Raw genomic sequence first — 12,958 nt, forward strand, 5'->3', positions numbered from 1 at the left:
GTTTTCTGGGACTTGAATATTCCACACGGTCAACTCTGGTGATTTTAGCATCTTCTCAACAGTGGTTTATGATGCAACTGAGAGAAAATATTTAAAATTACTGGACCTTTTTATTAACACTGTGCTTCACTGGTGCACTTCGATTCCCCCTGCATGTGAAAGCAAAATCTGAACAACACGACAGCAAACACATGCTGAAGCCAATAGTTACTTGCGAGCTCACAAAATGCATAGCTTTAACAACGCATACATCTATACAAGGCAAACAGCAAGTAGCTAGACCATACATTTAATAGATTACAATCTGCCAGCTAAAGTAGTAGTGACTAGCTGGTCTGGAGTATCTGCATCTCATGGCCTTCACTCTCCCATTGTACAGATAGCAATAGAAAAGTCTATTAATAGATATCAACATCAAATAATTATGCTGGCAATATTGGTGATTCAGGGGTACTAGCTCACTGGGTTGAGCTGTGATTGATTATCTCAAACACACTGCTGACAATTTGTCAGGACCTTGAGATGCATGTGGGATTTTTCGATAAGACTGTCAGCTATCCTAAATTGATCAATAAGTTAGTCCTGCGCTGCAACAGAATATTCTTGCTACGTTTTGTATTGAGAACTACCATTCCTTATTTGGAGACAGTCACTTACTAGAATACCACAAAACATCACAAGAATTTTTACAATGTGTATAATTTTGGACAAAAGCTCACAGAGGCAGCACAAATGGCAGTAATGTAGCAATCAGAAAGAAATGCATTTACTTATCTTTCAGAACATCCCAAAGGTATTGTAAACTGGGTGTTACACTTCTAATGGCGTCACAATTTGTCCGTAGAAGAAGTGGCAAAACCGCTTAACATCTAAGCTACTATTCAGAATTAAACCATATCACTTTAATCCCAAACACATTCACACAAGAGACAAGCTGCAGGGATGATACAGGTTTTCAAAAGAGGTAAAAAGCAGAAAGCTTTATTGGGACCTGGGCCTGAACTCAAAGGGATCAAAAAAAGGAAAGACTTTGCAGAATCCAGTCAATTTCCCATTGTACAGATCACAATGTTAATTGTTGTTGAATTGATCAGATCTTCAATTCGGAATTCAGTTCAGATGACAATTAGTTAGGCTTGGTCTTTGAATGGAAGGAACAGTTCAGGTCTCAAAGTTTATGATGAGGTTCAATTTCTGAAAGGTTCCCAGGAGATAAGTTATTGAGAAAAATTGGTGCATCCTGTCCGGCTGTAAGAATTTTTCTTCTCAGGAGAGAAAAGATATTGCTTCAACTGACACAACAAGGTGTGGACTGGAAAATGCAGCAACTGCAGTCGAGAGGCTGTTGCTAGACAACTTCCAGTGCATTGGCCCCATCAATTCTCAACCATGTTTGTAAAGCAAGTAAAGCCAAAGAAAATCTCTTATCTGTCTTAAAGTTTTGTTTGCTTGCTTTCACAAAGTTATCTGATGCTTTGTAAACAGTAGGTGAACCATCGCTCCATTTAACATCAGGGATTATTTATTAGAGTGGTACATTGCACAAACCCAGGATCAGGCTATTTTATATCTAGTCCTTGTAATAAGGCAAGATTAATAAAAGATCTTGCAATCCTTTGGTGGGCAACAGAATTTCAAGCTTTGTTCAAACGTGAGCAATTTGGGTCTCAAACCAGTGACCCCACCTTAGACAAGGTTAATTAAAAGAACGAGTTGACTAAAGTGGGTTGGGAAAACGGCCTGAGGGAGATGTCAGTAGATGAGCACCAACAGACATTTAAGAAGATAGTTCAAAATACTTAGCAAATATTTATTCTGGTTGAAAAAAGAATTTGATGAAAAAGGATAAATGACCTGTGGTTAACAAAGGCGAATATTTAATTTAAACTAAGATTCCAAAACAGAGAGAGGTAATAGGAGGCCAAAGGATTGGAAATATTGTTAAGAACCAGCATCAAAAGACTATAAAGTGAAACCAAATGGAGGCAATTTATTATGGAAGTAAATTTGCAAGAAATATAAAAACAATGAACTTCTATGAGAACAGAACCATTGGAGGATGCGACTGGGGATCTAATAAACAAGGAAATTGCAGGCAATTTAAACCGATATTTTGTATCAGTCTTCACAACGGAAAACACTGCAAACATCCTAAATATATTAGATAAGTAAGGTACTAATGTGAGGAAAAGTCTTGTAAAAATCTCTATCAGTTTCCATTACAAATTTGTTGCAGCGCAGGAGGCAGCCTTTCAGCCCATCATGAACCAGTTCTATTTCCTGGTACCAATCACCTGCCTTTGCCACATATCCACGCATACCATTTTTACCCAAATAACCTTCTAATGCCCTCTTAAATGTCTCAGTTGAACTTGCCTCCACCACATTTCCAGCCAATGCATTCTATTGGCTAACTGTTCACTTTGTGAAAAGGGCTTTTATTCCATTACCTTGCTTCATCATTTTACATTTATTTTCTCCTGTTCTCTTTTCTTTTACAAGCGATAGACAAAATATTTGACAAACTAGCAAGACTTAAGGCAGACGTGTAACCAGGACCTGATGGCCTGTATTCAAAACTTCTAAAAGAAGCGGCAGCAGAGCCAGTGGAGGTATTGGTCCCGAACACATTGGCTCCTGAGAGAGTTCTAGCAGATTGGAGAACTTGTAATCTGATCGCCTGTTTGAAAAGAAAGGGAGACAGATTGTAGGAAACTACAGGCCAGTTAGCTTCTAATATCTTTAGTGGGGAAAATGCTAGAATTCATTAGCCAGGAAGAAAAAGCAGGAAATGTAGAAAAGCTTAAACACAATCAAGCAGAGACACCATGGTTTTGTGAGAGGGAAATCATATTTGAAAATTTGCTACAGTTCTTTGAGAATACAATAAACAGAATTGATAAAGGGGGAACCAGTAGACATAGTGTGTTTTGACTTCCAGATGGTATTCGATAAGATGCCACATAAAAAGTTATCGCACAAGATAGGAGCTCAAAGTATTAGCGAGGAATGCAGATTGGTTAACGCACAAAAAGTATTTTTTTCAGGTTGGAAAGACATAACGAGTGGAATGCCACAAGGATCAGTCCTATACCCTCATTTATTTACTACCTATGAGTGACCTGGAGGAGGGAAAAAAGAATAACATCTCCAAATTTGCTGATGCTACACAAATAGGTGGGAGGGCATGTTGTGATGAGGACACAGGGAATCTTCAAGGGAATACATACAGCTTGCATGAGCAACTGAGTAAAAATGTAGTCAACGGTGTTTAATGGAGGAAAATGTGATGTCATGCACTTTGCCACAAAGAGACAAGGCAGTCTAAAGTGTAAACAGAGAGAGATTCCAAAAAAACACATAACAGAGGGATCTGTGTCCTTGAGCGTAAAACACAAAATGTGAGCACACAGGTACAGCAATAATAAGGCAGCAAATAGACTATTGGCCTTCATTTCTAGGAGACTGGACTTTAAAGTGCACAACACAACACTGAAGCTGCACCTGGAATACTACATACAGTTTTGATCCCTGTATTTAAGAATGGATTGCCATTGGACGCAGCTCAAAAATTGTTTTTTTTTAACGCCGATTCCTGTGTTGATGGAGATGATTTATTAAGAATAGCTAAACAGATTGGCCGTTTATTCTTTAGATATCAGAAGAAAGAAAGACGATTATCTACGAACACAAGATTCTGATCGGGTTTGACAGGGTAGACAATGAGAAGACGTTTCAACCAGTGGGAGAATCTGAACTAGGGGATATCGTTACATATGGCATGGTGGCTCAGTGATTAGTACTGCTGCCTTACAACACCACAGAGCCAGGTTCGATTGCAGCCTTGGGCGACTGTCTGTTTGGAGTTTGTTCATTCCGTCCATGTCTGCATAGGTTTCCTCCAGGTGTTCCTGTTTCCTTCCACACGCCCAAAGACGTGTTAGGTGTACTAGCCTGGGAAACTGTCCACAGTGCCCAGCGATGTGCAGGCTAGGTGAGTTAGCTACACTACATATGGAGGTATGGGGACAGAGGTGTCTGGGTGAGATGCTCCTTGGAGGGTCAATGTGGATTTGATGGGCCAAATGGCCTCTTTCCACACTGTAAGGAATCTATAAATTCTATGTTCTATAGAGGGCATAGCTTTAAGGTGAGAGGATAAAGATACAAAAGGGGCAGCATTTTCACACAGAGGGTGGCACGTGTATGGAATGGGCTACCAGTGGAAGTGATGGAGGCTGGTACAAAAGAAATCCAATGTGGTTAACTCAGCCACATTAGGGGCATTTAAACAGTCCTTGGATAAGCATATGGATAATGATGGGATAGTGTAGGGGGAGGGGCTTAGATTAGTTCACAGGTCGGCGCAACATCGAGGGCCGAAGGGCCTGTTCTGCGCTGTATTGTTCTATGTTCTATGTTCTAAATTCTATGAATAATTCATGGGGGTTCACTTAAAACTGAGGTATGAAGGAGTTTCCTTTCATTAAGTGTAGTGAATGTCTGGAATTCTCTACCCAGAGAGGCTTGGAGACTAGATCACTAAGTATTTAAGGAAGAGGTAGATAGATTTTTAAAATATCAAGGAGTTGCAGGCTATAAGAGTCTGGCATGGAAGATGAGTTGAGGCCTCCGCAAATTGGGCATGACTTTCTATAATGATGAGGCAGACCTGAGGGCCTGAAAGGCCTATTCCTGGTCCTATTTCTTATGTTCTTACGTCTCACTAGGGCGGATCCAAGAAGGGTGTTTCCATGGCTGAGGAAACCAGACCAAGGGAATGCAGACCTAGAAGAAAAGACACCCTGATTAGGATTTAGATGAGGAGAAATATCTTCACTCTGAGGATGCTGAATCTTTAGAATTCTCTACCCCAGGGTACTGCAGCACCCTATCATTGAGTATATTCAACACTGAGTTTGACAAATTTTTAGATAATGACATCAATGGCCATGGGGCTAGTGTGGGAAAATAGCACTGAAATGGAGATTAGTCATGATCTAGTTGAATAGTCAAGAAACGTGATGGGCTTAATGGCTGCCTCCTGTGCTATCTCTTATGCTTCTATGTAAAGTGGGAAGAGACAAGCTTTCTCTCTCCCCCTCTCTCCCTTCCCCACCCCCTTTCTCTCTCTCTCTCTCTCTCTCTCTCTCACAATTGCAAGCAGAGCCTTCTCAAGTGTAGGAGTCTCTGATGAAAAGCAAGACAAGGTGCCCTTCTATAACACATCTTTATCATTTCCATCAGCTGTAAGGACAGCAGGAAAGATTACGGTGATGGGCTGTACATAGTCTTCACCACATTGCGAAAACACACATCATGACACTCAGCTCAATAAAAAAGCTTTGCAGTCCATTTGTCATGCTGCATTTTTCATAAAAGCATGCTGCAGCTCCTGTTCATCATTTTTATAGGCTGGATGCTTGGTTGCTGATAGTGGGGCTGTTATACATGTAAGCTGGTTCCATTTGACGAGCTAAGTTAAGGAATAATTGTTGCCTATCAACAGAGCTCTGACAAACATTGCTGTATTTTTAACATGCAATGGAACAGGAAGGAGAGCCCTTGGGCCCACAATTCACCTGTACTTCAACACTCGCTTAGCACTGAAACAAACTGTCAGTTTGTGTTTATGTGGCCAAGTTTTAAAATGGAATTTGGTTCCATAACCTGCAACTACACGACTAAGATTGCACAAAGTAAAATTATACCCTTATGTCCCAGATTGAGAAACTTTTTTTCTTGCATTCATTCATGGGATGAAGGCATTGCTGGCCACAAAATGCTTTTTTTCTCTATTTGTTCCGTGTACTCTACAGATAGAAGTCATTATTACCATCTCTACAGACCTGCTTAACGACGGGTTTAGTCACTCCTGACTTATTACCTAGGAAACAAAAATACACATTTCCTCTCAATACCTTGAGATTTCATTCCATTAATTGTAAAACACTTCTCTCCTTGGCCGAATCACCATCTTCTTTCATCTAAAGTCAGCAATGTCTTTATTTCCATGGACCCCCAAAATATTAGATTGTGGTTATTCTTAACAAGCAAATCACAAAAATTATGTTTGATTCACAACTCTGTAAAATAGTATTAAAAGAATAAAAATAGACATCACTGCTCATAGACAATGGGAACTGCAGATGCTGGAGAATCCGAGATAATAAAGTGTGAAGCTGGATGAACACAGCAGGCCAAGCAGCATCTTAGGAGCACAAAAGCTGATGTTTCGGGCCTAGACCCTTCATCAGAAAAGGGGGATGGGGAGCGGGGGAGGTGGACTGAAGATGGATGGAGGAGAAGATAGGTGGAGAGGAGAGTATGGGTGGGGAGGTAGGGAGGGGATAGGTTAGTCCAGGGAGGACGGACAGGTCAAGGGGGCGGGATGAGGATAGTAGGTGGGAGATGGTGGTGCAGCTTGTCCGTCCTCCCTGGACTGACCTATCCCCTCCCTACCTCCCCACCCATACTCTCCTCTCCCCCATCTCCTCCTCTATCCATCTTCGGTCCACCTCCCCCTCTCTCCCTATTTATTCCAGAACCCTCTCCCTATCCCCCTTTTCTGACGAAGGGTCTAGGCCCGAAACGTCAGCTTTTGTGCTCCTAAGATGCTGCTTGGCCTGCTGTGTTCATCCAGCTCTACATTTTGTTATCACTGCTCATGTTGTGTCTCACTTCAATCAAGTAACAATTGGCCAACCCAACACCAAATCTTCAATTGGCCCTTTTCAGCTGACTAGTCCTGTAGTAGACACCGTTCCTGCTCAAGAACGCTCATTGAACATCAGTCTGGCCACACCCTAAATGCTAGTCAGGCCAGACAGACACGTGTAGAGCCTTAACACAGAAACTACCTCAAATGGAATCCTTCAGACAAATAGGAGGATGAAAATGCAGCGGCACAAATTCATTAACACTGCGGCTGCCCAGAGGCAAACCCAGGGTCAAGCCTAGTCACAACACACAGCCCACTCGCTTCCAGCCTCTCACTATATGGTACGCTGCACAGTAGACACCCATCACCAAAAGTACGTGACAACATATTTCCAAGCAAAGGGAATGAAATGGTAAATGGATATTTTAGGCTTTTTTTTGATAATATGGCCATGTAAGATTGAACAATGGAACAATGGGTTTTTTTAAAGAAATCAGTAATGAGTGAGATCATATGATATGTCTAAAATTTCATTGAATAACCAATCCGTCTGACTTCCGCACCAAACAAAAAAGTATCCTACTTCTGTCTCATGTATACAGAATGAGCAGAAAATAAATCTCTATTGCTGTCTCTTCATGAGGAATAAATGTTGTAATCAGCTATCATGGGGCATCCATCAGATTCCATGTTAAATCCCAGGCTAATTAAAGCACGAACTGACATTTCAGTGTTTTAATTAGCTAAGATTCTCTAATGCAAGTACATTGCTGCTAGGTCACCCATTCTCACATTCAACACAAATTTTAGGATCGCTTTTTTTATATACCTGTTAATAGTTTCTTTAAAAATGACCTCAAAATTCTTAGTTTTACTATTTTAGAAAAAGTGATTTGCTGAAATTAATGCACTCTAAAATATTCCATGAAAAAACTGGCACAAACCTTTGCATCTTGACCACCAGCTATTTCCACCTGACAGGTTTCAGCATTGTAGGTGTACCTAATATTTTGGTAACCCTTAACTTCATCTTTTCATAATGCAGGTGAGCACTGATTTACATTACACTATAATTAGGTTGCTAGGAGTTTGCTAGAAGACGCTGACAGTATATTGTTTTCACATAGTGGATCTGAGAGAGAATGGTAATCTAAGAAATTCTGAAAAATTGAGCTTTCAACAAAACATGTAAGTGCAGGAACTGATTATTTCCCTTGTGACTTGTTCACAGTGTACCATAACTTCTGGGTCAGGTGAAACTGATTTGAATTAATTTTACCAAGTTGCAAAGCCAGGAAGTATACAGCAAAACATTTAAAGACATTGATTGGTTTTGGAATGTGATGCCATTGTGTCAATTAAGGAAGTACCTACAAAGATATAACATTTTTAAAAGCAGTTGAAGATTTGTGGTTGTCTGAAAAGACAATGTTAATGTTTTATCTCTGGTCCTTCCTCAAAAGAGCTAGACAGAAAATAATTTAAAGCACTGGGCATATTTTATTTCATTTTTCAAACAAAGTGAACTATTATACTGATATGCCTACCTCTGCATTAAGTCTGATTCAAATGATCGTAGTCAACACACCATTTTAGCAAACAACATCTACCTAACATCTATGCAGCTGGACAAGGTAGTGCAGATCTTCCACAGTCATTAGCATAAAACCAAACTCTATTTTTCAATCATTTGCTTAACCAACTTTTGCAGCTGAGAACCAGTTTTCATTTGAATCAAGGATTAATAAATAAGTGGAGTGAACTATCTTTCTTCCAAATGTCCATCTTTCTGAAAGACTTTAAAGCCTGATCAAATGTGAGAGCACAAAGAAGCTCACTCCATCAATATTTTCAACAGGGCTACTTCTCAAGCATTTCTTGTTTATTCCTCATCTCCCATAAAAGAAACAAAGTGTTTTTTGTTAAGACCTCAAAGCATTCAATCGTTTTCTCAATAAATATCAGCACAGCTCCTATTTACAACCATTAACTGACTTTAGATCAACTGCAACACTGACTAAGAGTCATTTCAGAAGACCCAATAGACCCTTGTGGCTTTAAAAAAAAATCTCTACGCTAGCCAGCCCATGTCATAACGTAGTGAGATAGTTCCCAAGCTGCATAGCTTTCTCTAGAGTTTAATCCTGTAAAGATTCAGACTGACTTCAACACGAATTGGATTCTTACCGTTCAGACTCAGTTATCAAGGTTAGGATTGGTGCCTGCATTGGGGTGACAGGCAATTCATGCAGCTGTTCAGCAGCATGGGACTCTGGCGCATCAAACGGCGTATAATCGATGCTGCCTCTATGTTCCTATAAAATAGACAAGAAATAGGTCCAACTGAAAAGTTTCACCATTTAAAGAATATAGGATGTACATATTTTCCTAAAAATTTGCATCATTGCATTGGCTTGTGGTCCATACTTTCCTGTGCTTCTTAGCCATGATCTGGCATCAATAATAGTTAGAAGCTAATTCTGATCATCTACACTCACTGAAAGCAGTAGCGATTATTGTTTGACTAGATTCTTGTCATTATCTCACAGCTGCGACTTAGACTTAAAGGATGCAAATGTGGTTCTCAAACAAAGGTCTTGCAATTTTCATAATGAATGTGCAGGATGTTGAGTTCATTACACATTCAAGAAAAAAAGCCTGAAGCTGCAAAGTTTTCTCTCAGTTGTATTATTTCAAAAAACAGTGTTCTAATTGGATATGAAGCTTTTTTTTCTTCAACAAAATATGTGAGAGTGGTCTGGAGTAATTTTGGAAGACTTGCGTTGAGTTCCGGAATTGGCAGGTGTCACATGAATGGGTTCAGTTTTGGGTAATATGTCCAAACATAGGCTGCAACAGGGTTTGCAAGATGATAGGCTTATGGAGCCCAGGCTATACAGAGGGCATGTTCTGTTCCGTGCCATATGTTATTTTTCTTTCTTCATTCATGAGGGTGTCACTGACCAGGCAGCATTTATTGCCCAGGTGTAATTGCCCAGGGGGCATTTAAGAATCAACCACATCATTTTTGTCTGGAGCCACACATAGGCCAGACCAGGTAAGGACATGAGATTTCTCCCCTAAACATATTAGTTCTGAGGAAGGGTTACCAGACCCAAAACATTTACTCTGATTGTTTTCTTCACAGGTGCTGCCAGACCCACTGAGCTTTTCCAGCAAGTTCTGTTTTTGTTCCTGATTTATAGCTTCCACTGTTCTTTCAGTTTTCATTAGTACCGTTTGTTTGCCAATTCGGAATCAGACTTTACCCCTGGCCTGGCTGGACTCTCACCAAATACTGATGCAATCTCTATCAAAACTGCCAAAATGCACGCACTGTCTATAACTGAACTAGTAACAACGAGTGTTAGATCAAGTCATTGGGGTCATATCGTCGATTCTGTTTTGTTACTTTCTTTGCTCCTTTTGGCACTACTGTGTCGGGACAGACACCTATTCTTGGGCATCTGAAAACAGAAACTAAGAAGAGGAAGGTGAGGGTAAAAAAAAGTGAGGTGAGAAGTACAAGGTTCATGATTGCTCCATCAGCAGCTTTCTCATTTCACCAGTAATAGGTTTAGGGTGAGCCTGGAGCTGCAAAAGACACAAAACTGGATTATACATCATCCTCAATGCTCTCAGCAATGTTGGATGCTCAATGTTTAGTGCTGCTAGTTCCATGTTGACAGAGGGATGGGTGTCTGCAAGTTCATGAGATGCTCAAGACAAGGGACATAATCTCAGAACAAGGGGTAGCATATTTAAAACAGAGATGACAAGGAATTTCTTCTCTCAGAGGGTAGTAAATCAATGGAGTTCTCAGTGCTTAGAGAAGTTGAAACTCGGTCATTAAGTATATTCAAGGCTGAGATTGAAAATGTCTATCAGTAAGGGAATCGGTTGAGGATTATCAAATAGCCATAATTTCATTGAATGGCAGAGAAGACTTGATGGGCTGAATGGCCTACTTCTAAGTAGTTTAGTCTTATGAAGATGCTGCTGATATTCTTGTCCTCCACCAGTTGCCCCTACTCTCGTCTATTGTGTGCCACCCTGTCATCTACGAGAGAGAGGACAGCAGAATCTCAGTGGTTGTGTAGAGTGTTTTTGTGTGATGTTGAGAACGTACAGTTAACATTTCAAGTCCAGTGACCTTTCTTCAGAGACCTGCTGAGTTTCTCTAGCAATTTCTGTTTTTGTTTCAGATCTTTAGCATTCACAGTTCTTTGTTTCATTTTTGTGATGTGTCCAGAATTGCTGCAGATATGAGGGAAGTGGGAGATGAGTTTGAAGCTGATAACATTGATAAGTTTGTGAGGGTAAGGTGAAGCATTTGGATGTTAGGCATAAGTTCTAAGTGCCAATGGCTGCAGATGGGTGACTGATGGGAATGTGGCGTATATTTCATGGTTGGAGAAGTGCAGTCATCAGAAGAACCTGAACTGCAGAGTGCAGCATCACTGAGATCTTTAAAGCAATGTTATTTTTAGAAATAAGGCAATGCTATCTTGCCACACCAGGAGCATATGACCATGTTGGACACCATTGATTAAGCAATTTCTAAAAATTCTGACATTTTTCCCAGTACTGCATTTCCAGGTGCTGGTGCCCCTTTAAATCTACAGCACATAGCTTTAATGACAATGTCATGCTGATGTATGTGACACTGTACAACTAATCAGCCATCAGAAAAGCATTCATGTTTCGCTCACACAACCTAGTTCTGTGTAACTCTATTTCTGTTCAGGAAAAGGTAACATTGTAAGAAAGGAACAACAAGCTATTAATAACTCTCTGTTTATAAAGTTGTTCAGCTGCACAGTCCTGTTGCATCCAGCATCCAGTCCATTTATCTGTATCTCCAAGGTGAGATTCACACTAGCTCATGGGATCCAAAGTAGCGCAACAGGAGCTTCATTAATTTGAATTAATTAGAAATTTCATTGAGCATTGTTTTACTATAAAAAAACTAAAGGAATGAGCAGCAAAAGTGGCTTAGTAATTAGCACTGCTGCCTCACAGCACCAGAGACCCAGGTTCAATTCCAACCTTTGGCAACCGTCTGTGTGGAGTTTGCACATTCTCCCCGTGTCTGTGTGGGTTTCCTCTGGGAGCTCTGGTTTCCCACCATTGTCCAAAGATGTGCAGATCAGGTGGATTGGCCATGCTAAATTGTCCCGTAGTGTCCAGGGATGTGTACGTTAGGTGGATTTGCTGTGGGAAATGCAGGGTGAGAGGGATGTGTGTAGGGGAATGGGTCCGAGTGGGATGATCTTCAGATGGACGGTGTGGACTTGTTGGGCCAACTGGCCTACTTCCACACTGTAGGGATTCTATGATTCTAATAATTACCTTCAAAAAAAAGGTGCTTGGTTTGGAACAGAACCATAATATCTCACTCAGTATGGTCATATTGAATAATCAATGTCCATTCGATTGGACTTAGCTGAATGTCAACCTTCAAAAGGCTGGGCCTTCTCAGTGGCTGAATTTACCTCCCATCTGCTGGACTGATACTCACAGCTGCATTGTCAGTCTACCAGGTTGGTATCTTTTTTTGTCTGCAGCAGATGAACATGCATGCATTACTACAGCTTTGCACAAAGCTCTCTGCCTGATGGTTCAGAATTAAATGTTCAGAGATTGGGAGCATCAGCACTTTCTAAACTTTGATGTCAACTCAAGGGATAAGTCTGAAAAGTGCCCAAAGGGTTCAAGAGATTTACCAAGTACATTTTTAACCAGATAAAAACCAAAAGAGCTACAGATGCTGTACATCAGGAACAAAAACAGAACATTCTGGAAAAGCTCAGCGAGTCTGGCAGTGTCTGTGAAAAAGAAGAATCAGAGTTAATGTTTTGGTCAGGGTCACTGGATCCAAAATGTTAACTCTGACATTTTCTTAACAAGTGCTGCTAGACCTGCTGAGCTTTTCCAGAATGTTCTGTTTTTGTTACATTTTTATGCAGATTGGAATGCTGCCAACACAATGCAGTGTCAAACCCAAGGAACCGGGGGCGGCACGGTGGCTCAGCGGTTAGCACTGCAGCCTCACAGCGCCAGGGACCCAGGTTCAATTCCAGCCTTGGGCGACTATCTGTGCGGAGTTTGCATATTTTCCCCATGTCTGCATGGGTTTCCTCCGGGTGCTCCGGTTTCCTCCCACAGTCCAATGATGTGCAGGCTAGGTGGATTGGTCATGCTAAATTGCCCGTAGTGTTCAGGGGGTGAGTGGGTATTAGGGGAATGGGTCTGGGTGGGATGTTTCAAGGGGCGGTGTGGACTTGTTGGGCTGAA

The 12,958-nt window shown here is 40.9% G+C and overlaps 1 protein-coding gene across 1 annotated transcript in view; it reads right to left on the reverse strand.

The window, feature by feature from the left end:
* nphp4 (nephronophthisis 4) overlaps nt 1-12,958 on the reverse strand; it is a 396,691-nt gene that overhangs the window by 108,034 nt on the left and 275,699 nt on the right. Inside the window, 2 exon segments of the mRNA XM_059655664.1 lie at nt 5,039-5,049; nt 8,858-8,966. Of these exon segments, the coding sequence (XP_059511647.1) occupies nt 5,039-5,049; nt 8,858-8,966 (120 nt within the window).

The sequence above is a fragment of the Stegostoma tigrinum genome, chromosome 28, assembly GCF_030684315.1.
Source record: "Stegostoma tigrinum isolate sSteTig4 chromosome 28, sSteTig4.hap1, whole genome shotgun sequence".
In the NCBI taxonomy this organism is placed as follows: Eukaryota; Metazoa; Chordata; class Chondrichthyes; order Orectolobiformes; family Stegostomatidae; genus Stegostoma; species Stegostoma tigrinum.